Raw genomic sequence first — 27,995 nt, forward strand, 5'->3', positions numbered from 1 at the left:
GTAAAGGTTAGGGTAAAGGGTAAAGGTTAGGGTAAACGGCAAAGGTTAGGGTAAACGGTAAAGGTTAGGGTATATGGTAAAGGTTAGGGTAAATGGTAAAGGTTAGGGTAAAGGGTAAAGGTTAGGGTATATGGTAAAGGTTAGGGTATATGGTAAAGGTTAGGGTAAACGGTAAAGGTTAGGGTATATGGTAAAGGTTAGGGTAAAGGGTAAAGGTTAGGGTATATGGTAAAGGTTAGGGTATATGGTAAAGGTTAGGGTATATGGTAAAGGTTAGGGTATATGGTAAAGGTTAGGGTATATGGTAAGGTTAGGGTAAACGGTAAAGGTTAGGGTAAACGGTAAAGGTTAGGGTATATGGTAAAGGTTAGGGTAAAGGGTAAAGGTTAGGGTAAACGGTAAAGGTTAGGGTATATGGTAAAGGTTAGGGTAAAGGGTAAAGGTTAGGGTAAAGGGTAAAGGTTAGGGTAAACGGTAAAGGTTAGGGTATATGGTAAAGGTTAGGGTAAAGGGTAAAGGTTAGGGTAAAGGGTAAAGGTTAGGGTAAACGGTAAAGGTTAGGGTATATGGTAAAGGTTAGGGTAAACGGTAAAGGTTAGGGTAAAGGGTAAAGGTTAGGGTAAACGGTAAAGGTTAGGGTATATGGTAAAGGTTAGGGTAAACGTAAAGGTTAGGGTAAACGGTAAAGGTTAGGGTATATGGTAATGGTTAGGGTATATGGTAAAGGTTAGGGTAAACGGTAAAGGTTAGGGTAAACGGTAAAGGTTAGGGTATATGGTAAAGGTTAGGGTATATGGTAAAGGTTAGGGTAAACGGTAAAGGTTAGGGTATATGGTAAAGGTTAGGGTATATGGTAAAGGTTAGGGTATATGGTAAAGGTTAGGGTAAAGGGTAAAGGTTAGGGTAAAGGGTAAAGGTTAGGGTAAACGGCAAAGGTTAGGGTAAACGGTAAAGGTTAGGGTATATGGTAAAGGTTAGGGTAAATGGTAAAGGTTAGGGTAAAGGGTAAAGGTTAGGGTATATGGTAAAGGTTAGGGTATATGGTAAAGGTTAGGGTAAACGGTAAAGGTTAGGGTATATGGTAAAGGTTAGGGTAAAGGGTAAAGGTTAGGGTATATGGTAAAGGTTAGGGTATATGGTAAAGGTTAGGGTATATGGTAAAGGTTAGGGTATATGGTAAAGGTTAGGGTATATGGTAAAGGTTAGGGTAAACGGTAAAGGTTAGGGTATATGGTAAAGGTTAGGGTAAAGGGTAAAGGTTAGGGTAAACGGTAAAGGTTAGGGTATATGGTAAAGGTTTAGGGTAAAGGGTAAAGGTTAGGGTAAAGGGTAAAGGTTAGGGTAAACGGTAAAGGTTAGGGTATATGGTAAAGGTTAGGGTAAAGGGTAAAGGTTAGGGTAAAGGGTAAAGGTTAGGGTAAACGGTAAAGGTTAGGGTATATGGTAAAGGTTAGGGTAAAGGGTAAAGGTTAGGGTAAAGGGTAAAGGTTAGGGTAAACGGTAAAGGTTAGGGTATATGGTAAAGGTTAGGGTAAACGGTAAAGGTTAGGGTAAAGGGTAAAGGTTAGGGTAAACGGTAAAGGTTAGGGTAAACGTAAAGGTTAGGGTAAACGGTAAAGGTTAGGGTATATGGTAATGGTTAGGGTATATGGTAAAGGTTAGGGTAAACGGTAAAGGTTAGGGTAAACGGTAAAGGTTAGGGTTATATGGTAAAGGTTAGGGTATATGGTAAAGGTTAGGGTAAACGGTAAAGGTTAGGGTATATGGTAAAGGTTAGGGTATATGGTAAAGGTTAGGGTATATGGTAAAGGTTAGGGTAAAGGGTAAAGGTTAGGGTAAAGGGTAAGGTTGGGCCTGTAGTTCTGGTGGTTAAGGTTAGGGCTAGAGGGAATGAATGTAATTGATAATGGTCCTCCCAAGTATAGAAAAACAAACGTGCGTGTGCCTGTGTGTGTGTGGGGGGGGTGGGGGGCTCCTGAGTGTGTATCCAAAGGCATCTATAGTCTCTTCCTTTTTCTAGTCTGTTTGCTCTGGGCGACATTTTAGTCCTCTGCTGGGCTGAGTATAAATAGTCTGGCTGAACATTATTCTCATATCCACTCGAGGCCGTCCAGTCTGTACTCTGCAAACGAGCTACACGTAATGGGGACCAATTGCTAAATTCAGCATATTACTATTACAGCCTGGTGGCACGGTGGCCTCGCAGCAAGAAGGTTCTGGGTTCGAGCCCCAGGGTAGTCCAACCTTGGTGGGTCGTCCCCTGTGTGGAGTTTGCATGTTCTCCCCGTGTCTGCGTGGGTTTCCTCCCACAGTCCTAAGACATGCAGGTCAGGTGGATCGGCCATACTACATTGCCCCCAGGGGAGTGTGTGTGTGTGTATGGGGGGGGGGCTGTGTGATGGCCTGGCGACTTGTCCAGGGTGTCTCCCTGCCTGCCTGCCGCCCAAGGAGTGCTGGGATAGGCTCCAGCATCCCCGCGACCCTGAGAGCAGGATAAGCGGTTCGGGTAATGGACGGACGGACCACTACAGGGTAGTTGTGGGTGACAGTACCGTGTAGAAAAAACAACAGCCGCATCGAGAACTTGTTAGAGAATCTTTACATTCCGGGGGGGGGAAACGGATGGATGAGTGACACCAGTGCGGAGCCAAATTTGGCATCCCCACGTATTCGAACGTGACGCCACGTTTTTATATTTTTATTTTAAACTTATTTTAGATCATCGAGACATGATTTTTCAAACAAAGTAGGAAATCGACGAAAAAATGCAACCGAAAAACGTTTCGATATTCCAAAAATAGAAAAGAGAAAATGATTAAGCGATCTGCACGTCGAAGCGTTCATCAACGACGTCCGCCTTAAGCGATGCATGCGCGTTCGCGCGACGCCACATGCCGTACGGATTCTTTTGGGGGTGCAAAACTCGTCGCCACGCCCCTCTCGGTCCGTCAAGCAGCAGAGATGCGGCAGACTGAAAGCTGGATGGAGGATGGACGAGATCAGCGAACGCGTTCAAAAAGAATAAATAAACAGCCAGTACATGACGTATACAGCCTTACCTCTTAAGTCTCCACCTGCCATCTTCCAGCCTGCTCTCTTTATTCTCTCCATTTTCCCATAAGAAAAACATCTTGGATGAATATGTGGCTCGGTTTGTTTGTTTTATTATTATTGTTTTTTTCTTGCCTGCTGCTCCAGCGAGCAAGGTTGAACGATGGGAGCATGAGTCCGGATTCACAGGCGACTCGTTTTGTTTTTTCGCCGAATCATGAGTCCGGTCAGATGCAGTACCGACGTTCCACCAGCAGGTGGAAGCATTCAACAATTTGTTGTTTTTTTTACGCTGCGCTGCAATAGAGGCAGCCAAAGCGTCCTTGCAGTTTGCAAAACTCCTTCATATTTCTCAAGAGTGGACTGTACTGCGTCCCGGTGAAGCTAAACGTAAGTCAGATCGTAACAAGTAAAAAAAATTAAAAAAAAATTTTCATTTACATCCAAGCGACCGTTTGCTATATAAAGAATCTGCATTAAAGCAGCCTCGGATTTGCACACACACACCAGCCGAGGTGGACTCGACTCTTCCCGTTTCAAAGAAAGCTGTTGCTCAATGTCACAGCGAGATTGCCACGTTGTCCGGGAACAGCGCTGTGTATTTTGTCAGACTTCCTCGGCCGGTGACGTTTCAGCTGTGAGCGTTGCGTTGGGGTTTTTTTTTTATTTTTTATTAAAGCTGCTCTTGCAGCTTCTTTCGGAGGCTCGTGCATTTAGCAGGGTGCAGTGTGTGTGGGGGTGGGGGTGGGGGGGTGGTGGGGGGATGCTATGCATGAAGGACGTTTGAGCCCCCATAATATATAGAGAAGCAAAGTCAACTGAAACGACGTAAACGTTGTGGTGTCCCTTGGGGGTTTTGATTCTCGTGGACAAAACGAGCCCCGGGCCCGCGCACCCTGCATGTTGGAGGGTGTTGGAGGGTGTTGGAGGGTGTTGGAGGGTGCACGGAGCAGGGGGCCTCGGCAGTCCCGGACTGCCGAGGCCCCCTGCTCCGTGCACCCTCGTCGCCACTGAAAGCCATGTTTGCCCCCACTCTCTCACACCCACGCAGTTTCCTCCAGAAAAGAGCCACCTCTGCAGGCTCGGTGGGGTGGGGGGCTGGTGGGGGGGACATTAATGTCCCCCCGTTCGGTCCCTTCTTCCTCTTGGTGTTTTACAACAAGGATGCCTTTGAGTGCCCCTGTCCAGCTGCACAGTTACATTCAGAAGCACAAACACTACCTCCCTGTGTGGCAGCCACTTACTACTGCAAGAGATGGCGAGAGAAATGACAGCGGGTGTATAAAAGAAAGAAAGAAGAAGCGACGATAGGCGAGATCGAGACCGGGGACGCCCTGCACGCACCGACCACGAAGAAAGACACGTTTGAATTCAAGTCGAGCAAGCCACCTCCTAGGGATGCCACGCTTATCCTCCTCAGGGGTTAACATTTATTTATTTTTTTTAGTTGTCATTTTTCAAGTTATCTCCTCTTAGTCAGTGTAACGAAATGACGTTGAGGTGTGGCCTAGTTTCCCCCCCCCACCCCCCCACCCCGTTTTTGATGTTCTGTGAAGACGAACCACAGATGTCGCTTCCTGAGGTTGAGTGGCGCTCAGTTGATTGCTCATCACTATCTCTCGAACTCTCCTCCCCCTTCTTCTACTGGTACTATATCTGTTCACTGTTCTCTCTTATGAACTCTCCGTCCCCTCCCCCTTACGCCGACCGCACACACGCATACACACGCGCGCGCGCGCGCGCACGCACACACGCATACACACACACACAGAGCGGTGTGTGATGTGAATTCCCCTATCTGTGAGAGCCAGTTCCTCCATTTAAGATGCTGACTTGTTTATGTTAAGCGCAGCGCTGACAAGCTGACTGACTTCGGTCGGCTGAGGCAGGTGGAAGGACGTAGTTTGGTTTTGTTTTGTTTGGGTTTTTTTTTTCCTGTTCACGGTTGATGGACACCTCCAGGTAGGGGACACAGAGAGAGAGAGAGAGAGAGAGAGAGAGAGAGAGAGAGAGAGAGAGAGAGAGAGAGAGAGAGAGAGAGAGAGAGAGAGAGAGAGAGAGAGAGAGAGGTCGGCCGACACAGGCACAGCAGACGGACGGGAGCGAATGTGGATTTTACTGTGGAGCCTGGTAGGTGACTGGTAGGCGGGCAGCCCTCACCCACCCTCCCACCTCCCTACCGCCGCCACCACCACCTCCTCCTCCTCCTCCGCCTCCCTCGGCAGCTCCCAGCCCTGTGCCCGCTTTGCTGTGCACTGGGCACATACATACAGTTGAGGGCTCAGAGGAGGAGAAGAAGGAGGAGGAGGTGGAGGAGACGGAGGAGAAGAAGAAGAAGAGGAGGAGGAGGAGGAGGAGCAGCAGCAGCAGGTTCGGCTATGGAGCTTTAGGGACACCCAGGAGACCGTCGCCGGCAGGGGGGAAGGTGGAGAGCCATGGAGAAGTCTTCTACAATGGACAAGCCCAAGAGGTAAAAAGAGAAGGTCTGCACAGAGACTCGGGGGGGGGGGAGAGAGGGGGGGAGAGAGAGAGAGAGAGAGAGAGAGAGAGAGAGAGAGAGAGAGAGAGAGAGAGAGAGAGAGAGAGAGAGAGAGGCTCGCCATCACTCTCAGCCACACTGAAACTTGGGTTTATAATAAATGCCTTGAGTGGTCACAGATGTGTCAGCAGGCTGGGTTTTCTGTTGTAGCCAAGTGAAGTGTGAACCGCGGGGTCACGAGTGTGACGGTGCGGGGGTTTTGTCCCCTTTCAGAAGGGGGGGGACCTCCGGTTTCTGAGAAGAGCAGCAGGGTTCCCGCATTATAACGCAGCCGCTTGCTTTGAATATCACGACCCCCGGCTTTCCTGCTCGAGCCAAGTTCGCGAGCGCGCGGCTCCCCCCCCCCCCCACTCCCCCACACGGTCACGCCGCTCGTGCGTCTGACCCCTGTCGGTGCGGAGTGATCCGTGTCCGCGGCACACCCGTGAGCCCCCCTCTTATTGGCCGACACCTGCGCAGCTTCCCGCTGAAATGTGATTTGCTGCCCCCCCCCCCCGCCGAAGCTGCTGATGTGTGAACGCGGTCCGCTTGTTGACCGGAGTTGGACATTCGCGGCTGCGCGTGGACGCGTCCCTGTTTTAAAACGCGTTCTGGGGGGGACCGGATCACAAGCGAGACACGTGGCCGTTTCCGCCTGTGTCCGTCCTGCAGACCACTTGTGATCAGATTTCGTCACTCCGAAGAAGAAGAAGAAGAAGACGATTTCCTGTTGCGTCACTGTCGGGGACGGATCGGGACGCATTAGCGTTTACGCCGCAAAACGCATGTGGTCAAATGCGTCCCAGACCACCTCGGCAAGTGGTTTGAGTAACCGGTTCACAAAACGCTTTGCTGGTCGGTTACACTTGTATCTGGCGCCGTCCACTTGTGATCCGATCGCAAAAACAAAACAAAACACATTTTAAAACCAAGTGTAAATGGGGTCAGAGAGTGCAATAGAAGCATGTCGGGTTTCTCTGCTGCTGCTGCTGCTGCTGCTGCTGCTGCTGCACTTGTGGCCGCAACTGTTATCAGATCGTCCGTGAACTCCAAGATGTTAAGGCAGCCAGAGATGCTGCGATGCCTATCTGGCCTTTAAGGTGGACCGCTGGAGTCCGCTTTAATTCATTCAGTGCAAAGAGTTAAAATGCTGCTGAAATACTGAAAACAGAGAGATACGTGGAAATTAACGAAACAGGGATTAAAGGGGAACCAGAGCAGCAAGAAGGTCCTGGATTCAACCCCCGGGGTGGTCTAACCTTGCGGGTCGACCTCTCAGGGCCGGATCTCCGCATAGGCCGACAAGGCACAGGCCTAGGGCCCAAATGTCCAAGAGGGCCCAAAATTACGGGGGAAGGGGGGGGGGGTATAATATATTCTAAATTATTATTATTTTATTAGTAGCATATTTTTTTTAACATATCAACAATTCCTAAGACACTTACACGCCAAATAGATATATTGCATTTTACTTTTCGTGTTGGTGGGGGGTGGGGATGGGCCCAAAACAGAGGCGAGGCCTAGGGCCCATTAACGTCATGCTCCGGCCCTGCGTCCTCTGTGTGGAGTTTGCATGTTCTCCCCGTGTCTGCGTGGGTTTCCTCCAGGGGCTCCGGTTTCCTCCCACAGTCCAAAGACTTGTAGGTCAGGTGACTCGGCCATGCTAAAACTGCCCCTAGGTGTGTGTGTGTGTGTGTGTGTGTGTGTGTGTGTGCGATGGCCTGGCAGCCTGTCCAGGGTGTCTCGCCGCCTGCCGCCCAGTGACTGCTGGGATAGGCTCCAGCACCCCCGCGACCCTGAGAGCAGGATAAGCTGTTCGGCTGATGGATGGATGGACAGAACATATTACATGGGTGTGCTTTACATGCAGATAATGGCAGCAGGCGTGCGCGTGTGCTGTGGAGGGCGCCGGTGCCACCGGTGGCCGAGTCATACCTGTGCGTCCCCACCAGCTTCTGCGTGTTGGGGGGGGCATTTGATGGCCGGCATTTCGGCTGAGAGCTCGGGTCGGTGTAGCGCCGCAGTAGCGGTACAGTCACTCGGTATTGGTCAGATGGATGAATGGGCGAATTCAATGGACGGATCCCATGATGCGGAGGAGGGCAAGAGCCCAGGTTGTGAGAGGGACTATGAGAGAAAAGGCAGCACACAAACAGGGCCTTCAAAGGGCCCTGGCTTCAATTAATCAATTAAGGAAAGAAAGAAAGGAATTTGCATATCCCCTGCCTGTGTGTGTGTGTGTGTGTGTGTGTGTGTGTGTGTGTGTGTGTGTGTGTGTGTGTGTGTGTGTGTGTGTGTGTAAAAGAGAGCGAGAGAGAGCGATAGAGAGATGTGTGTATGGGAAAGAGCATGCTGAATCTCGAGCCAGGAGCCGTGACATGGATGGGAAGGGGAGTGGGTGGGGGGAGTGGGGGAGGGGGGGGCTTCCAAACAAAAAAAAAGAAAAAAGAAAAAGAGAGGAGAAGCTCTTTCTTTCTGAATGGCATGAAAAGAGCAAGGGATGAAGGGAGAGGAAAAGCGCAGTTTAAGGAGGAGAGAGAATGGTCAAGGGGATGCTAAGAGGTATTTCTTCCAGCAAAGTGTGTACGGGTGATATGACTGACCCGGGCCCAGGGCCGACAAACCCCCTTTCGTGTGTGTGTGTGTGTGTGTGTGTGTTTGTGTTGGCTTTCACGAGGGCTTACTTTGGGCGGCAAAAGATAGAGGAGGTATTGTCGTATTTACTCCCATCGTGTGTCTCGTTTGCGGAAAAAGGTGCACATGCAAATGTGCAGACAGTGGGGCCAATTGTGTTTGGATTTGCATGAGAGTCCGCCACACCTCAATACTGTTTACTCCCCCCCCCCCGAGTCTAGACTAGGGCCCTCTCCGTGCGGAGTTTGCATGTTCTCCCCGTGCTCACGTGGGTTTCCTCCAACATCAGAAAGATCCCCGGTGAGAACACATGCAGAACGTCCTCCTGCCCTGTCCACCCGGACTGTCGGTCCCCGGGTGGGTGGGCGCAAGGGGGAAAGGGCCGCCCGCTGCTCCGGGGCCGCCCCTGGAAGAAGGGCCGCAGGGTGGCAATGATGCAGGAGGAAGGAACACACGCACTCCCTGCACATGTGTGTGTGTGTGTGTGTGTGTGTGTGTGTGTGTGTGTGTCGTCTCTCTTCTTCGCTCCTCTCTAACACGCACATCTCTTCTGCTGAGTCGCTCTGCTTGGACAGGAAAAAAAAAAAAAAGAGAGAGAAGAAGATCATCAGTCGCCTTGGGGAAATCCCCTCGCAAATGTCACCACGCTACCCAACGTGTTCTCCGTCTGTGAGGGCTTCACGGGTTGACTGCTGCCGCCTAGATCGCTCCTCCGTATGGGCGTCACCGCTGCGAGAAGCGGGGCTCGCTCGATTCTCTGAGTCACTCAGAGATGGGAGATTGGCAAAGGTCAGCGGCACAGCGGCCTTAAACCTAAACCCAAGTCCTAACCCTTAAAATAGACCCTTTTCCTCACGGGGACCCAGAATTGTGCGCGCACACACACACACACACACAAAATTACCCCCAGCGTCTATTCCTGATTGAGAGTGGTGGTTGGAAACTAGACCACCTGGAGAAAACAAGCACCAAAAGGGGGAAAACAGGCGGCGTTTCTTTTTTTGGGGGGGGGGGGGGGTTGGGGGTTTCCCCTCCCCCCTTTTTCGCCCCAATTGTATTACGTCACTCTTCCGAGCCGTCCCCGTCTCTGCCGATCCGGGGAGGGCTGCAGACTTACCGCGTGCCTCCTCCGATACACGTGGAGTCGCCAGCCGCTTCTTTTCCCCTGACGGTGGGGAGTTTCGCCAGGGGGGGCTGCAAGCTGAACGAACACAATAAGCGGCTTTTCTTTTCTCAGTGTTTTCAAAATGTACACAACTCTGAAGTATTTTGAGGCAAATTTCGTGGAGATTTTGTTCCCGCACAACCGAATACACAAAAATCGCACGTTGTATTTCAAATACCAACTCCGGAGCAGTTAGCGGGTAACCGGAAGTGAATAGATGAGGAACAAACTGTTTGCTAATGAACAGTTAACAAGTCGCCCCTGAATAACTTGTCGTGTTGCTGAGTCTTAAAAAGAATAGGAGACGACGTCAGGAACCTTCAGTCTCCATTTGCTGCCCGGCTCCCAACACCTGACTGGATACCCCAGCCGTACGCAAGTACGTCACTCGATACGCAAATCACGTCATGACGTATGACACGTCGCTCCCGCCAAGAACGTTGTGTACGTTCAGTTCCCTCTCTCTGGCTTTCTCGCTTGGTACCAGCTATTACAGTTTCTCTGTGAGCCTCCGAGGTGCTTTAATGCGGCGTTTCTCAACCCAGTCCTCAAGGAACCCCTATCCTGCAGATTTTCATCGTAACCCTGCATAGGTAGCCCTGCTTGTACTTACTCAGCCAATCATCTCACAGCATGTGGAGTTAGAAAACAACGAGACAGGAGACGTGAGAGTAGACGTAGTCGAGGTAGCTTACTAGCTCCAACTTAGCATGTCATACATTCGACAGCGACACTCTACCCACTACCGGAAGCGGAAGTGCATTATCTGACCCCGCGCCTCTTCCCTTAAAGGTACACCGTCCTCTTAGGTGAATGTCTCTCGTTATATAGATGTGGGTCACCACAAGCACTTAATTATGCAAGGTGTGCAACATCTGACAATTCATTGCTGATTGGTCGAAAATCTACAGGATAGGGGGTCCTTGAGGACTGGGTTGGGAAACACTGCTTTAATGTTTCTAGCTGACCTCCCGATTTCCGTGTGGTCATTGCTTCCCTTTACAGGTGTTTCAGATACAGGTGAATTTGCAGTTTCGGTTACAGGCGAGTTTGCATTATCAACATTCACCTTTATTTCCTCGGCAACACTTCCTTCCTCCTCCACCAGCTGCATGCGGTTGTTCTGAAGTCCAGTAAAACACTTGTTACTTGACCAACTGCCTCTGCCTCTTCTCTGCAATTGGGTCCAAACACACTGCGTTACAGCAAGACTCGACCAGACGTGGACCCAGCAGAGTTAGAGCAGTTGCGCATCGCCATTACCGCCCAAGGTGCAGTTCTGGGCGAACGGCACACCGAGCTACAGTCGCTGGAGGCCAGCGTCCGCTCTGTCTCCAGGTCTGTTGGAGTGATCCACCCCATGCTTCAGCAGCTGACAGCGGATCCGCTCCCAGCTGCAGCAGGTCCAGGCTCAACAGCAGCAGATGATGGCCGCCATCACCAGCCTCGCCACCGCTCTCCAGCAGCTACAGCCTGCCCAGACAGCGCCACCTGTGTCGGCAACGCCCACCCCGACCAGTATGGACCCAGCAGAGGGGTCGGTGTACTGGAGACAACGCAGGCCGGTGTCTGGGGCGAATGGCCTCCAGCGAGGAGTTGTTCCGTTGGATAACCAGCAGCCTGCCTCCCGGTCTGCTGGCACTAAACCCGCTAGCCGCCATCCTGCCTACCACCCGGTAAACTGCCGATCGAGAGGTGGTGCGAGCCGGCTGCAGCCCAGGACCCATTCTGGGGAACCCGCCTGGCCAGGAGAGGTCCCCAGAGACTCCGCCAATCCCATGTTCCTTGGCAGCTGGCCGACGTCCTGCACAGTAAAATCCTGGGTGTTAATTTAACTCCGAGTGTGTACAAATACATTTGTGCACTCTGAGTTAAATTAACACCCAGGATTTTACTACCAGTCGCCGGCCACACCGGCCGACTCCGTCTACAGGTTCTTGTTCGGCCAGCCACTTTCGCCAACCAGTTGGGCTTGGCAGCCCATCGTCCCCCAGCTTCAGCTGCCCACCATCCCCGGGCCGCCTCCGAGGTCCGTCTGCCCCGCGGCTACCACGCCGCCTCCGAAGTCCGGTCGCCCAGCAGCCGTCCCGCCGCCTCCGAAGTCCGGTTGCCCAGCGGCCCTCCAACCACGGCGGTATTATCGGCGTCATCCATCTGCCTGTCCGCCGGAGATGCTCTGCCTCCGGCGTCCTGGCCGCCCTCCCGATTGGTCCCAGCCCTCGGGCCACACGCCTGAGATCCCTGGCCCCATTCGTCCTCTCCCTGGGCCCCTCTGTCCATCCTGCTGGGTCCTTAGGTTTTGGAACGTCTGGGATGTCTGTGAATGTTCTCGTTCATCCAGGTCATGGTTATCCAAAGGAGTTGAATCAAGTGCAACTGGACTTGGTATATATCCGTGAAGACGTTTCGCCTCTCATCCAAGAGGCTTCCTCAGTTCGTGCCTTTCTGACTAGACCAAGCTAGTCTGACTGGCTGGTGATGAGACTCAGAATTTATCCTCTAGGAGTCGTTGTCAGAGCTATTGATATGCGTGGCTCTTTGTGATCTGATGTTTACCAACGCCCGTCGCTAACAGAGCCAATGCTGTACAATGCAATGAGGATTGCACTGACCTATACATAGGAGAAACCGAACAACCACTACACAAACGGATGGCCCAACACAGAAGGCCAAACTCCTCAGGACAAGACTCAGCAGTCTACACCTAAAAGAGAAGACACACTCCTTAGAGGACAGCAACGTACACATTTTGGACAGAGAAGATAGATGGTTTGAAAGAGGGGTGAAGGAAGCCATCTATGCGAAACTGGAAAAAAACATCCCTCAACAGAGGAGGAGGAGGTCTGCAACACCACCTGTCTCCCATTTACAATGCCGTCCTTTCATCTCTACCCAGGAGACTCAAGAAGCCTAGCCTCTAAGAACAACAGTCGGTCACTAACGGCTCCAACGACTCTCAAGACCACTGAATAATGAAGTCGAAACTAACACCCCCAACGACCGTCGCTGCTAAACAAATGCAAATCAACAGCTCCGATAATGACGGGCGTGGCCACAACATCGGTACACAAAAGAGCCACTCATATCTATGTGGCTCTGTTAGCGATGGGTGTTGGTAAACATCGGGACACCAAGAGCCACGCATATCTATAGCTCTGACAACGACTCCAAAGAGGATAAATTCTGAGTCTCATCACCAGCCAGTCAGACTAGCTTGGTCTAGTCAGAAAGGCACGAACTGAGGAAGCCTCTTGGATGAGAGGCGCAACGTCTTCACGGATATATACCAAGTCCAGTTGCACTTGATTCAACTCCTTTGGAGAACGTCTGAAATCCGTCCCTGGGAGGGGGGTACTGACACGGTCACTAGCCAGAGGATCAGCAGCCAACGGGTGACATTTCCTTATCGGCCTGCAATGAGCCAGCATGAGTGGCACCTGCGTACTGGTTGGCTTGTGATTAGGGGCACCTGTCATGGTCTGTGATCTGGGCTCTCCATCTCCTGATTGGTGCTTTGGTTCACCTGCGCCCAGTGTCCTTGATGGGCCGGTGATGGTGTGCACCTGTGCTGGGGACTGTTTGACTGGGTGTTTTGCAGACGTTCCCGGTCGAGTCTTGGAGAGGCTTCACGTTAGTCCGCGGAAGCGCTTGGACCCCGAACCCTCATCCGCCTCCTCTGTGTGAGAGAGTGCTTTTGCGTAGTTAGGTTTGTGCGTTTATTCTAGTTAGCGTTATTGCCTGCCCTGTTTGGCAGGGGTCTTTTGTTAGTTTGTGTTGTTCTGAAGTCCAGTAAAAGACTTGTCACTTTACCCACTGCCTCTGCCTCTTCTCTGCAACTGGGTCCAAACACACTGCGTCCCAGATTCGATCATTCCGGGACTGTTTGTGAGCTGTTTGTGAACTACTCCGGATTGTGTGCGCAGTATTGCAACGTGTTACCCAAGCACGTGCTTCCCACACATGCGTATGCACTTCTGCCCATACAGCGACTGTGACACACCCCATCAGCTGTGTCCTTGCCCTTGCTTACCCACTTCCCACATGGGCAACGGTGTCCCAGTGTACCTGTGGGTCTTGACGCTTTACCCGCCCCCCTGTGCGAGTGTCAGTGTGTCAGGGGTGGAGGCCGAAAATGGTGGTGTGTGTTTGCCATCAGCGTCAGTGTTTTGTACTCAGTACCCAGCCAGTTTAATGAGGCGAGGAAGAGGAGGCGGAGGTTGTGTGTGTGTGTGTGTGTGTGTGTTGGGGAGGGGGGGGTGTCCTTGGGGTATGTCACACTGGGAGCTGTCCCATGGCTTTGAGCTCCACCGTCAGCATCGTGAAGCGAGTGATATCGCCATACCCCCGCCTGCTGAACGTGATGTGGTGGGCTTATATGGGCGGAGGGGTGGATACAAAGCCAAACAGATGAGATGGAGACAGCATGTACAGGACAACTTGTGGTCTAAATAGTATCAAGCTTTGCCCGCATGTCTGTATGCTGTTGTGCAACCGTGAGTGTCCTCTTGTGTTGTTGCTCATTAACGCACTGGGACGTGCTTGGATGTGGCGAGTATGCGTGTCTTTTTCAGCATCTCTGGTACATTCTCTGCCCCACTCCACTTCATCACCTCCTTATTTCGCCTGTATATAGTCAACCCTTGTGTGTATACATCTGAAGATTGTTGTGTTGTGGTGTTGTTAAGCACGAAACCGGAGTCAAGTTCCATGTATGTGCAAAGCTACATGGCCAATAAACATGATTCTGTAGCGTGTGTGTGTGTGTGTGTGTGTGTGTGTGTGTGTGGTGAGGATGTGAGCGGGTTCAGCCATCAGGGGAAATGAGTTGGATGTAGGTTAGAGCAGGCCGAGAGAGAAAGGGATGTAGGTACGGTCATTCAGGGAACTTTTCGCCAGTTCTCTGAACTCACCATTTCCTGGTAATTGCTGTAGGGCCATAGAACGAGACCGCACACACACGCACACGCAGCGTCACCGTTGTCGGTTTGCAGGTGACAATGTCTCAAGCATCACAGTTACGTCACCATAACTCTTGGCAGATGCATGCTTGGGTACTCATGAGGGGACAACCATTCCAGAGGTCTATATATCTGGTCTATATATTTGATCTGTATATCTGGTCTATATATTGGTCTATATATCTGGTCTATATATTTGATCTGTATATCTGGTCTATATATCTGGTCTATATATTTGATCTGTATATCTGGTCTATATATTGGTCTATATATCTGGTCTATATATTGGATCTGTATATCTGGTCTATATATCTGGTCTATATATTTGATCTGTATATCTGGTCTATACATTGGTCTATATATCTGGTCTATATATTGGTCTATATATCTGGTCTATATATTTGATCTGTATATCTGGTCTATATATCTGGTCTATATATTTGATCTGTATATCTGGTCTATACATTGGTCTATATATCTGGTCTATATATTTGAGCTGTATATCTGGTCTATATATTGGTCTATATATTTGATCTGTGTATCTGGTCTATATATTTGTTCTATATATCTGGTCTATATATTTGGTCTATATATCTGGTCTATATATTTGGTCTATATATCTGGTCTATATATCTGGTCTATATATTTGAGCTGTATATCTGGTCTATATATTGGTCTATATATCTGGTCTATATATTTGAGCTGTATATCTGGTCTATATATTGGTCTATATATCTGGTCTATATATTTGATCTGTATATCTGGTCTATATATTGGTCTATATATCTGGTCTATATATTTGATCTATATATCTGGTCTATATATCTGAGCTGTATATCTGGTCTATATATTTGATCTATATATCTGGTCTATATATTTGATCTATATATCCGGTCTATATATTTGATCTATATATCTGGTCTTTATATTGGTCTATATATCTGGTGTATGTATCTGGTCTATATATTTGATCTATATATCTGGTCTTTATATTGGTCTATATATTTGGTGTATTTGACAAGAGGAGTTTTAATGCATTCAGTTAATTAATTCCCATACACCGTGAACCAATACGCACCTGCATAACCGGTAACCAGCGTCTGAGGCTGGTTGGTGCGCAGAGGACGACTCCAGGAGGCGAAACGTGGCGGTGGAGCTTATCAGATGTGAGGAGCTGAGCTGCACCGCGATGCCAGCGTCATCCATCTCGCTGCAGCTCTGCACTGCTGGGTTCTGCTCCTGCTCTGGGATTTGGTGGCGTGTAAAGGGGCCTGTCAGTGGGTAACAACACACGGGACCACCGCTGGACTCAGTGTCTTGTGGTGCAATGAAACATGAGTGTCAGACGCGTTTCAGCAAGTCCAGCTTAACCCAGTTATCTTAACCGCGCGTTTGGGAGGGAAAATGAAAGTGCATTGTGAAAGTTTGGGCGTCCGGGTGGCGTGGCGGTCTATTCCGTCGCCTACCAACACGGGGATCGGCGGTTCGAATCCCCGTGTTACCTCCGGCTTGGTCAGGCGTCCCTACAGACACAACTGGCCGTGTCCGCGGGTGGGAAGCCGGATGTGGGTATGTGTCCTAGTCGCTGCACTAGCGCCTCCTCTGGTCGGTCGGGGCACCTGTTCGGGGGGGCGGCGTGATTCTCCCACACGCTATATACGTCCCCCTGGTGAAACTCCTCACTGTCAGGTAAAAAGGAGCGCCTGGGGACGCCACATGTATCGGAGGAGGCGTGCCCTGCCGTGACCGGTAGAAGGGGGCGGAGCAGAGACCGGGACGGCTCGGAAGAGGGGGGTAATTGGTGGGGTACAATTGGGGAGAGAAAGTTAAAAAGTTACCACCCGAAATGTCCAATATTATTTATGGTCAGTTGCGTTGCTGAGCCACTTCCTGGTTCAATTTGCAAGAATGAGCAGCCTGTACTTTCCATAGGTAGTAGCAGGGGCGTAGGAGAGAGGTTTATATTGTGGTGGGGGGGGGGCAAACCCTGTAGGGGGGTCCGCGGGCATGCTCCCCGGAACAGTTTTTTTTTTTTTTTTTTAAACGGGTTTAAACGGCCATTTTACAGCAGTTTTCATCAAAGAAAAACATGTTTCATGGCCATATGATAAGGCCTCCCCCAGGAAGTTAATTTTTTTTTTTATTTCGGCAACTAAATGAACCATTTTAAAGCTATTTGAGACAAAAACGTAAAGCCTAGACATCTGTACATCATTGACTTTTATATATTGTGGGATGGGAATGACATGGATCCTGGCACATACAGGGTGTATATGTCCAATATCTGGTAGTGGATGTTCTTGTTTATTGGGGGGGCTCCCCCCCCCATCCTCATTGAGGGGGACTTGTCCCCTCCGCCCCCCCCCGGTTCCGACGCCCTAACCATCAATAAACTACCTGGCCAGCGGAATACAGAAGTCATAGATAATGGGAAATCATTGTATATGGTCTAAATGAGGTACTGGGAGGGGTTGTTGTTGTTGAAAGGACAGGTTTAAGACTTATCTTCAGTTGACCTATTACGTCCAGTGGAGTCCAGCGGTAGTCCCTTGTCCAAAATCTTAATAATTAAGTCATTGAGTAAAATGATATCACAATGGATACGCACAATGGCAAAAATTACAGAAATAAGATTCAGGTTGTAAAACACCGGAATGATCCTTTAACTACTCTTGGCCTCCAGATGTCATTCAATTCAATTCAATTTTTTTTTTATTTATTGTCATTAAAAACAATGTGCAGGCACATGTTAAAAATGAAATGAGGGCTGTGGCTCCACCAAACAGTGCAAGACAGACACAGACAAACACAGCAAACACAGTATAAGATATACACACATAAAGACCAAAAGCTAAAATAAGTTAAAAAAAGAGCTCGAGTACAAATTATTTAAAAATATCTACAGACATTCAGTGGGTAGCCAGGTTCAGGTGGGCAACAGCTTGTGGAAAGAAGCTGTTTTTGAGCCTGGTAGTGCGGGCTCTGAGGCTCCTGTAGCGCCTCCCAGAGCGCAGGGGGGAGAACAGTCCATGGTTGGGGTGGGTGGGATCTCTGCTGATGCTCAGACCCCTTCGAAGGCAGCGTTTGTGATAAATGTCTTTTATGGCTGGGAGCTGGGTACCGGTGATATGTTGGGCCGCCTTGACGATCCGCTGCAGAGCTTTCTGGTCTACTGAGGTGCAGTTGCCGTACCACACTGAGATGCAGATGGTCAGGATGCTCTCTATGGTGCAGTGGTAGAAGTTGGTGAGAATTTTGGGGGTTAGACAGGCGCTCCTCAGCCTGCTCAGGAAATGCAGGCGTTGTTGGGCCTTTTTCACAAGGGCCTGGGTGTTTAATGTCCACGAAATGTCCTCGCTGATGTGGACTCCAAGGAATTTAAAGCTGGAAACACGCTCCACTTCCACCCCATTGATGTGTATGGGGGAGTGGCTGCAGCTGCTAGACCTCCTGAAGTCCACAATCAGCTCCTTTGTCTTCTGCACATTAAGGACAAGATTGTTGGTAGTACACCATGATGTGAGGTGCTCAATCTCATCTCTGTAGGCCAGCTCGTCATTGTTGGTGATACGGCCAATGACTGTGGTGTCATCTGCAAACTTAACCATTACATTTGAGGGGTGAGTTGGCAGGCAGTCGTGGGTAAAGAGGGAGAAAAGGAGGGGGCTCAGAACACAGCCTTGAGGGGCACCTGTGCTGAGGGTCAGGGTGGAGGAGGAGTGGTCACCTAACCTAACAGACTGAGGTCTGTTGGTCAGGAAGTCCAGGATCCAGTTACAGAGGGAGGGGTTGAGGCCAAGGGAGAGGAGTTTGGTGGCTAGTTTGGCGGGGATGATAGTGTTGAAGGCAGAGCTGTAATCTATAAACAGCATCCGGATGTATGTGTTGTTAAGTTCAAGGTGGGTCAGAGCAATGTGTAGGGCAGTGGCAATGGCACCCTCAGTAAACCTTTTGGGACGGTAGGCGAACTGATGTGGGTCGAATGGGGGTGGGGGGGGGGTAATGTTTTTGATGTGAGCCAGAACCAGTCTTTCAAAGCACTTCATGGCAATGGGGGTGAGTGCTATGGGTCGGTAGTCATTCAGACATGTGGATGTTGGTTTCTTGGAGACAGGAATGATAGAGCTGGTCTTAAAGCATGCCGGGACTTTAGATTGGGACAGTGAGAGGTTAAATACAGGTGTGAAGACCTCAGCCAGCTGGTCGGCACATTCCCGGTAGACCCAACCCGGTATGCCGTCTGGTCCGGCAGCCTTCCGTGTGTTCACTCTGCGCAGTGATTCTCTGACCTCTGCGACTGATAGAGTGAGCACCTGGTTTTCTGGGTGGCTGGGGATTTTTGTGGCTGGGTCAGTATTGTCCTTGTTGAAGCGGGCATAGAAATGATTTGGCTTGTCTGGCAGGGAGGCATCATGGACAGCGGGATTAGAGCTTTTGTAGTCTGTGATAGACTGAACGCCTTGCCACATTCGCCAAGGATCAGAGTTATTGTGAAAGCGGTCCTCTATTCGTAGGGAATATTTATGTTTGGCTGTTCTGATGCCCTTTTTGAGGTTGGATCTGGCTGCGCTGTAGGCCTCACAGTTACCTGACTTGAATGCTGCCTCCCGGACTTTCAGCAGCTGCCGGACCTCACTGGTCATCCAGGGTTTCTGGTTTGGAAAGGTGCGGACTGATTTTTTTGTTGTGACACTCTCAGTGCAAAAGTTAATGTAGGCTAGTATGGCAGATGTCTGTTCATTAACGTCTATATGGGAGCCATGGGTAGCTGAATGTGCAAAAATACTCCAGTCTGTGTTTTCAAAACAGTCCTGGAGTTCAGAGACTGCTCCTTCTGGCCCAACAGTGATTGTCTTTACTGCTGGCATGACCTGTTTTATTAGGGGTTTGTAGGCTGGGACCAGGAACAGGCAGAGGTGGTCAGAATGCCCCAGATGAGGGCAGGGAGTAGCTTTGTATGAGTCCTTGATGTTTGCATAGAGATGGTCCAGGGTGTTTTGTCCCCTAGTGGGGCAGGAGACATGCAGATGGAATTTGGGCAATACAGCCCTGAGGTTAGCCTGATTAAAGTCACCCCCTATGATAAAGGCATTGTCCGGGTGTTTGGTCTGTTGTCTGCTGATGGCACATTGTAGCTGCTTAAGTGCTACCTTAGCATTAGCATGTGGGGGGGATGTATACAGCGGCGGTGGTAATGGCCGTTAGCTCCCTGGGCAGGTAAAAAGGCCCGCACTGAATCATAAGCAGCTCCAGATCAGCAGAGCAATGCCTTTCAACCATCTTTATATTGTTGCACCACGAGTTACTGACATAAATACTCAAACCTCCTCCGCGGGTCTTGCCGGAGTCCGCTGTCCCTGTCGGCACGGAAGGCTGTGCGGCCCGCTAGCTCGACTGCCGAGTCGGCTACGTTGCTGTTGAGCCGAGTCTCCGTAAACATCAGCAGACAGCAGCTCTGCAGCCTTTTCTGAGAGGACAGCCTGAGTCTTACCTCGTCCATTTTGTTAGCTAACGACCCGACATTAGCCATGAAGATGCCGGGGAGGGAGCGCTACTTAGCTTAGCATGTAGCCCGCCACGTTTCCCGCTCTTTTGTTTACGATGGGGAAATTGTCCGTGATGGCGGAGGGAAGCGAGTAATCCGTTCTGAGGTTTAACAGTTCCTGACGGTTGTAGAAGAGCGCAGGGCCTACACTTGTAAATAAATGTAAAACTAACGTATAAATAACTGTAGCTCAGTGACTGCGGTATTGCTGATGTTTATTGAGCCACCGCAGACACCGTACTGAGGAACACTCAGTTATACAGGTTACCGGGCGAGTGCTCGCGAAGCGATAGTGCCGGATGCCAGCTACGCGTATGTCGTCTTATTGCGTCCTCGTCGTGTTGGTTAATAAACCAGGTTATGAGTACTAACCCTGCGTCATTCATGAGAACACGAAACAATAACAAAGAAAACACGACACTGAACAGGGAGCCGCAGTAGCCGCCGCGTCCAGCGCGCCGCCATCTTCATCATCATATTGTAGCGAATTCGGGGGGTCTGGGAGACCGTCGCCACAGCCGGGACGCGAACCCGTGTCTCCCACTCTGTAAGCGACAACGTTAACCAGTCGATTAAAGCAGTGGTTCTCAACCTTTTTGGGGTCCTGGACCCCCTGCGTATTTTTGATCTACCCTGAGGACCCCTCCACCTGATCTTGGGGGAGGGGGGTTGCAATTTGATAGAAACAGTAGAAACTGCATTTTAAATTGCATTATAGCATTTATTCACTCTTGGGGGCAAAAATAAGAGCTTTCAGTTGTAACTTAGATATAGTTAACAAAACAGAATTCTTATGCAGTAACTTTCAGATATATGTAACAAAACAGAATATGTATTCAGTAACTTTCAGATATATGTAACAACAGAATTTTTATGCAGTAACTTTTAACAATGCAAACGGGAGCGAGATCTCTTATTAAAATACAATAAATGACGCTTGTGAAACAGATGTAATTAGAGAAAAAAGTCCTGTTACCCTTTATAGTTTAGGTAGATAAAGGTCTCAGTCACATTTGAGTAAAATAATCCTATTTCTATAAATGTCATAGGATCTTTTTTTAAAGATATTTTATTTTCACGGACCCCTTGCAATTACACCACGGACCACTAGGGGTCCGCGGACCCCCGGTTGAGAAACACTGGACCAAAGGGTCCGACCCATTAGTCAAGGACCAACGTGTCTACTTATTCATGCACGTTACAATATGTCATGCCAATACTGTGCACACGAAATCCACCGGGGGGGGGGAGCCGGGGGGGGGCAATCCTACGTTTTTAAACTCTGCTGCTTTCTGTGACGTATATTGTGAATAATGTCTAGAGGAAATCGTGCAGATTTTACCAACCTGTGATTGTTGTTTTTGCTTTTTTTTGTGCACATTTTACAGAAAGACACCCGTCATACCGTCGTTTAGATGTTCAAATATTTGGTGAATATTTTGGAGAGGTATTGTAGCGAATTGGGGGGATAACGCAACCACAGGAACTGCCGCGGCCGGGACGCGAACCCGTATCGCTCGCACCGCAGGAGACATCGCTAACCGCTAGACTAAAGGGTTAGACCCGCCAGCCAGCGGCCAGCGTGTCTACTAATCCATGCACGTTACAGTATTTTCTCATAGACATTGTTGGAAACTGCTTATTTTTTGCTTTCTGACGTTGTGTTTGTGTCCTTGGCGTTGTTTATGTGGGGCGTCCCACTACATGTGGAAACTTACCTGGCCAGCAGTAAAACTGGGGTTTGTTATGGAGATGAACTAAAGTTCAACTATTTCCCGCAAACGAAAGGATGGCTAAATTGAGTTCAGGAGGCTTTACCCTTCATTACAATCCCATTTATACTCTTCTCCCTGTCTCTCCTTCTCCCTCCCTCCATCCATCCCCCCCTCTCGCAGGAAGCCTCATTTGGAGAGCCCGGGGGTGTTGAAGAGCAGAAAGCTGGTCAAGCGGAGGAGGAATACGTGTCCAAGTCCCCAGGAGATCAGCTGTGCCCTGCAGACCCCAAAACCCCCACCCAGCCCCAGTGCTGCCAGCCTGGATGAGCTCATACAGCGCTGTCTGAACTGCTTCGGTCAGTGTGTGTGTGTGTGTGTGTGTGTGTGTGTGTGTGTGTGTGTGTGTGTGTGTGTGTGTGTGTGTGTGTGTGTGTGTATGTGTCTGGGAGGTTCTCGGACCCTGTGCATTTATTTTTCATCCCTTCAGGTTACAAAAATTAGGAATTTATGAATTGGGAATTTATTGGAAGATAGCCCCTTGAGATGTGGCATTTCATTTACAAGGGGGTCCAATAAATGAGGGGTGTGAGACAGAAGCAGAGAGAGACAGACAGACAGACAGACAGACAGAGAGAGAGAACTGGGGGCAACTGTGTTGAGACAAAGGGGAGTCATACAATCAAGCGTTGTTCTGTTACACTGCAATGGCCAGCCATCTATTCCCTGGCACTGTTAGAACACAGCAGTCTCTCTCTCTCTCTGCCCCTCTTTCCTTGTCTTCTCTCTATATCTTGGTCGCTCTCCTTCTCTATCTCTCTCTTAACCTGTTTATCAGTCTCTCTCTTACAGTCCTTCCTCTCTCTCTCTCTCTCTCTCTCTCTCTCTCTCTCTCTCTCTCTCTCTCTCTCTCTCTCTCTCTCTCTCTCTCTCTCTCTCTCTCTCTCTCACACACACACACACACACGCATTTCCTGTCAGCCTGCACAGATTTGTCATCATATCTAAACTTCGACCCACTTCTCATCACATGGGTTAAAGCTACAATCTGGGAGATTATCCGTTTGGTTCAGCTTGGTGATGTCAGTACCGATGTTGGTCTCTGACCGCTCCCAAAGTCCCAGAGATGGATCCGTTTGAAATGAAACGGAGTTCCTGTTCCTGTCTTACCGCTGACCAAAAAAAAACAAGAACAACAACAACAACAACAACAACAACAGTGGCTGAACCCGAGTTTTAGCCGCCGATAGTAGTTAAAGGTCTTCTGCAAGCCTGGTCTGCCACATCTGTCACAACAACTTCAACTCTTTTCGCGCGTGCGCCACTAATTGCCCCACTCTTCTATATTTGGCTTCGAAGGTGCAGATGACACAAACGTCACTTTTCCTGTTGTGCCTGTAAATAAAACAAGCGACCACAAAAGCATTTGGCGTCCGGGTAGCGTGGTGGTCTATTCCGCTGTCTTCCAACACGGGGCTCGTTGGTTCGAATCCCCGTGGTACCTCCGGCTTGGTCGGGCGCCCCTACACACACAATTGGCCGTGTCTGCGGGTGGGAAGCCGGATCTGAGTATGTGTCTCGTTCGTTGCGCTAGCGCCTCCTCTGGTGGGGGGGGTATAGCGTGATCCTCCCACGCGCTACGTCCCCCTGGCGAAACTCCTCACTGTCAGGTAGCGGCTGGTGACTCCACATGTATTGGAGGAGGCATATGGTAGTTTGCAGCCCTTCCCGGATCAGCAGAGGGTGTGGAGCAGCGACCCGGGACGGCTCGGAAGAGTGGGGTAATTGGCCAAGTACAATTGGGCAGAAAAAGTGTGTGTGTGTGTGTGTGTGTGTGTGTGTGTGTGTGTGTGTGTGTGTGTGTGTGTGTGTGTGTGTGGTGGGGGGGCATTTGGATATTTGTGGATTCGCCACCTAATGCCAGATTAAAAATGCCCAATATGTGATTAATTTGACTGTACAAAAGTGAGGTATATTAAAGTGGCAGTAGACAACTTTCTCGCTTTATCTCATAGTGATTATGAAGTAAATGTTGATGGCACAGTGTAACCGGTTATTTTCTTGCCCGGTGCGGGATTCGATACGAGTGTACCGCACCACAAGGCGACATCATTAACCGCTCGGCTAAAGGGTCAGACCCGTTAGCTAGGGGCTAACGTGTCTTATTAGTAGTTTACATGACTATAGAATAACGACGCCGGCGTTTAGATTGGTCCCCTATAAGCCTCGCTTCCGCTATGCAAGTCTGCCCGCCACCGGGTATGATCTCGCGGGAAAATCCACGCTCACTTTACGGCAAACGGAAAGCGCGTCAACCTTTGCGCAACCGAAACCGGAAGAGGGTCGCGGCATAGCGCTTCTGTTTCCCCCGGTAGCTGTCGTAAGCTCTCCCCAGTAGCGGAAATGGCGGAACAACCGAAGTGACCGTGGAAACTCTCCCCGGCAAGAGAGAAAGAACCCACATTGACGGAGGAGGCAAAGAAGGTGAAGGGAGCCATAGAAACAGAGGTTAAACAAGAATGAACCTCGGACGGGCACTCGCTAGATGGAGAGAACCCCGGTGTTGTACCGAACTCTGTTTCCCCGTCGAGATCCGTTTCCCCCCTAGCTAGACGAAAGCGTTCGCATGGAAACCGGTTAGCTGTCGGTTACGATTAGGCTAAGGAAAGCGGTTTGGTTAAGGTTAATCGAGCGTCTCGGTGTTGTATCGAATTCTGGCCGGGGGGGGACGGATCTTGACGGGAAACAGAGTTCAATACAACACCCGGGACTTTAGAAGGTGACAAACCGAAGTCGGCATTCTTTCTACTGGATCCGTAAGTTACACAACCTGCCGACTTATTAATGCTTCCGGATGTTTTAAAATGCCTTTATCACAGTGGTTCTCAACCTTTTTGGGGTCCTGGACCCCCTGCGTATTTTTGATCTACCCTGACGACCCCTCCATCTGATCTTGGGGGAGGGGGGTTGCAATTTGATAGAAACAGTAGAAACTGCATTTTAAATTGCATTATAGCATTTATTCACTCTTTGGGGCAAAAATAAGAGCTTTCAGTTGTAACTTCGATATAGTTAACAAAACAGAATTCTTATGCAGTAGCTTTCAGATATATGTAACAAAACAGAATATGTATTCAGTAACTTTCAGATATATGTAACAAAACAGAATATGTATTCAGTAACTTTCAGATATATGTAACAAAACAGAATATGTATTCAGTAACTTTCAGATATATGTAACAAAACAGAATATGTATTCAGTAACTTTCAGATATATGTAACAAAACAGAATATGTATTCAGTAACTTTCAGATATATGTAACAACAGAATTTTTATGCAGTACCTTTTAACAATGCAAACGGGACCGAGATCTCTTATTAAAATACAATAAATTACACTTGTGAAACAGATGTAATTAGAGAAAAAAGTCCTGTTACCCTTTATAGTTTAGGTAGATAAAGGTCTCAGTCACATTTGAGTCAAATAATCCTATTTCTATAAATGTCACAGGATCTTTTTTTTAAAGATATTTTATTTTCACGGACCCCTTGCAATTACACCACGGACCACTAGGGGTCCGCGGACCCCCAGTTGAGAAACACTGCTTTATCATAGCACCGAGATGGTTTTTCGTTCAAATTGGGATTCGTACGGTTGTTTCTTGCTTTGGGCAGTGGCCAGGCCGCTGATAAACGGAAAGTGATCCGGTTTTTGTTTTTGCGACAGTGCTGCAAAAAAGTAAAACCACTTGGAAACGCTTTGGGGGGGAGGGGGGGTGAATAGTTGTCTACAGCCACTTTAACATGCAACATTTAATTTAGCGTGTGTGTTTCTCATCCAGTGGTAATTGAAAATATCAGCCTGTTTACCTCGTTGTGTACAGGCATTACTGATGTAAGTAAACATTTAACCGCACCAGTAAACATTAGATATTCAGCTTTAGTTGTAGTTTAGTGTTAGTCCTTGAGTTAAGAGACCTGTCAATCAATCTGGGAGTAACAGCAGGTTCCGGTCCTGTGTTTAGCACTTTCGTAGCAGGGTGACCTTTTGGTTTGCATTTGAATTAAGGATTGCGCCTTTGAATATGCCAGCAATATAAAGTTTCCAAAATTATTTATTTATTTTTTTGCATGTAAATCTTTGGGGATTGCAACTTTAAGTACCCACTGTTACGCTCCTCCGTTAACATAATGAACTAAATCTTTAATAAACAACGATATCAACGCTGTGGTGATATGACCTTTGACCTAGAACACTGTGTTTTGGTTCCAGATTGCGAGGGGAAGTTGTCCAGCCCCAGAGGGTCCCAGCTGGTCCACATGACCCTGATGATGCACTGCTGGGTGGTGTCCTCTCAGACGTTCACCCAGAAACTCCTTACCCTATATCCTCACCCAGAAACCCCCCCCCCAACCCCATCACCCCCCACCCCCCACCCCACCAGTGCCCTGCACCCAATCGCACATGTACCATAAGCCCTGAAATCAGGGAACAGGCTTAGCTTTGTTTCACACTTCCTTATTTATTCAGTTAGTGATTAAAAGCTGATCTGAGGTAAGTTTGCATTTGTGTACGCGTAGTGTTAGTGCCGCTGTACTTGAAAAGTCGCCATCCTTGACTCTCCCTTCACCTACAAGGACTGTCCGTCTGACAAGAGGTCAGTGAGAAGGCCACAGATCTGCCACTTCATCAGGTTAGTGTGGGGCCAACGGCAGCCTGTGGGTGTGGATGTGTGTGTGTGTGTGTCAGAACTGGTTATCCAGTTCTAGTTGTGGGTAGTAAACATGACTTCTCTCTCTCCTGCTTCCCGGTAAGGCAGTGGATTAGCAAATTCCCAGCAGTGTTTGAAGCAGACCCCCTCCTGGAGCGGACCATGGGAGACCTGTGGGCACTGGCCAGATCGGACCGAGACAAAACACACACTCAGCTCATCGACACATCCTGCCTGTGAGCCTTTGTTGCACTTGACCTCGAAACACATGAAGGAATATATTGTTGTCGTGGCTGAAAATAGAAAAACGCCTTATTCATTTCACATTGCCTGTTTTGTGGTTTTTTTTTTGTTTTGTTTTTTGCTGTCTTCCCCAGGAGCCCTCATGTCAATGTTTCCCTGGCGCCATCGCCCTCCGTGAAGAAGAGGAAGGTGTCACTGCTCTTTGACCACATGGAGCCAGATGAAATGGCCGAGCATCTCAGCTACCTGGAGTTTAAAAACTTCTGTAATGTCTCAGTGAGTTTCACAGAGCTGCTTCTTCCTGCTTATCATGCTTGTTCATGGATGGGTTTACCTGGACATATTCAGGCTGAAAATTCCCCTCTAAGTGGGAAATTGCTGTCACTTAGAGGCTGTAAAGCTAAGTAGCTGTTAAAGGAATAGTTTGGAGTTTATTAAGCATATCTCTATTACTGCTCATGTACAACATAGGTGGGTCTCATTTTCACAGTCATCCATCCTTTCCTTCATATTGGATACTCCATCTCACTATCTCTGAAGTTCAGTGCCGTTGTAATATGGCACAAATCCAAAGTTTCTGTTCAGTGAAAAAAAAAAAATCACAGTTAAGCCAAAGCTGATATGATACTACAGCAGTCTATCATAACGAATTTAAGTGGTCATTTTAAAATTTTCAATTTGTTGTATTGCTAAATTTCCTCTTAGTGGGGTGTCCAGGTGGCTTGGCGGTCAATTCCGTTGTCTACCAACATGGGGATCGCTGGTTTGAATCCCCATGTTGCCTCCGGCTTGGTCGGGTGTCTCTACAGACACAATTGCCCGTGTCTGTAGGTAGGAAGCCGGATGTGGGTATGTGTCCTGGTCGCTGCATTGGTGCCTCCTCTGGTCGGTTGGGGTGTCTTGTCCCGGGGGGAGGGGGAACTGGGGGGAATAGCGTGATCCTCCCACGTGCTACGTCCCCCTGGTGAAATTCCTCCCTGTCAGGTGACAAGAAGCAACTGGCGACTCCACATGTATCGGAGGAGACGTGGTTGTCTCCAGCCCTCCCCGGATCGGCGGAGGGGGTGGGACAGCAACCAGGACGGCTCGGAATAGTGGGGTAATTGGCCAAGTATAATTGGGGAGAAAAAGGAGGGGGGGGGGGGATAAAAAAAAATTCCTCTTGGTGTTTGCTTTTGTTGTGCCATATCGTTAGGGTTAATACTCCTGTCTGTGCCCCTGACCGAGGCACGGCAAGACGAACTGGAGTTGGTCCCCGTGTGCTGCACTAGCAGCTGCCCAATGCTCCTAGCTACACAGCTAGGATGGGTTAAATGCAGAAAAAGAATTGCCCCACGGGAGATTAATAAAAGTAGTAAAAAAAAAAATGTCAGGGTGACTCCTGCCGGTAATATAGGCTGTGTTGCAGGAACTACACAATACGAAATGACCATTGTAAGTGCTGCTGCATAAATACT

General features: G+C 49.1%; 2 protein-coding genes across 3 annotated transcripts in view; one reads left to right on the forward strand and one right to left on the reverse strand.

Moving 5' to 3' along the window:
* The window catches only part of ryr1b (ryanodine receptor 1b (skeletal)), a 167,975-nt gene extending 163,903 nt beyond the window's left edge, over positions 1 to 4,072 (reverse strand). The window contains exon 1 of the mRNA XM_056283722.1: positions 3,947 to 4,072. Coding sequence (XP_056139697.1) covers positions 3,947 to 4,072 — 126 coding nt within the window. The remainder of the gene's footprint in view (positions 1 to 3,946) is intronic.
* Positions 4,073 to 4,969: 897 nt separating this feature from the next.
* rasgrp4 (RAS guanyl releasing protein 4) overlaps positions 4,970 to 27,995 on the forward strand; it is a 44,351-nt gene continuing 21,325 nt past the window's right edge. Inside the window, exons 1-6 of one of the 2 annotated variants that reach the window (XM_056283260.1) lie at positions 4,970 to 5,521; positions 21,767 to 21,942; positions 25,857 to 25,968; positions 26,215 to 26,277; positions 26,400 to 26,531; positions 26,673 to 26,814. In XM_056283260.1, coding sequence (XP_056139235.1) covers positions 5,487 to 5,521; positions 21,767 to 21,942; positions 25,857 to 25,968; positions 26,215 to 26,277; positions 26,400 to 26,531; positions 26,673 to 26,814 — 660 coding nt within the window. In that variant the 5' untranslated portion in view covers positions 4,970 to 5,486. Of the gene's footprint in view, positions 5,522 to 21,766; positions 21,943 to 25,856; positions 25,969 to 26,214; positions 26,278 to 26,399; positions 26,532 to 26,672; positions 26,815 to 27,995 lie in introns of those variants that run through there. The other variant, XM_056283261.1, reaches the window with a different exon arrangement.

The sequence above is a fragment of the Lampris incognitus genome, chromosome 7, assembly GCF_029633865.1.
Source record: "Lampris incognitus isolate fLamInc1 chromosome 7, fLamInc1.hap2, whole genome shotgun sequence".
NCBI lineage: Eukaryota > Metazoa > Chordata > Actinopteri > Lampriformes > Lampridae > Lampris > Lampris incognitus.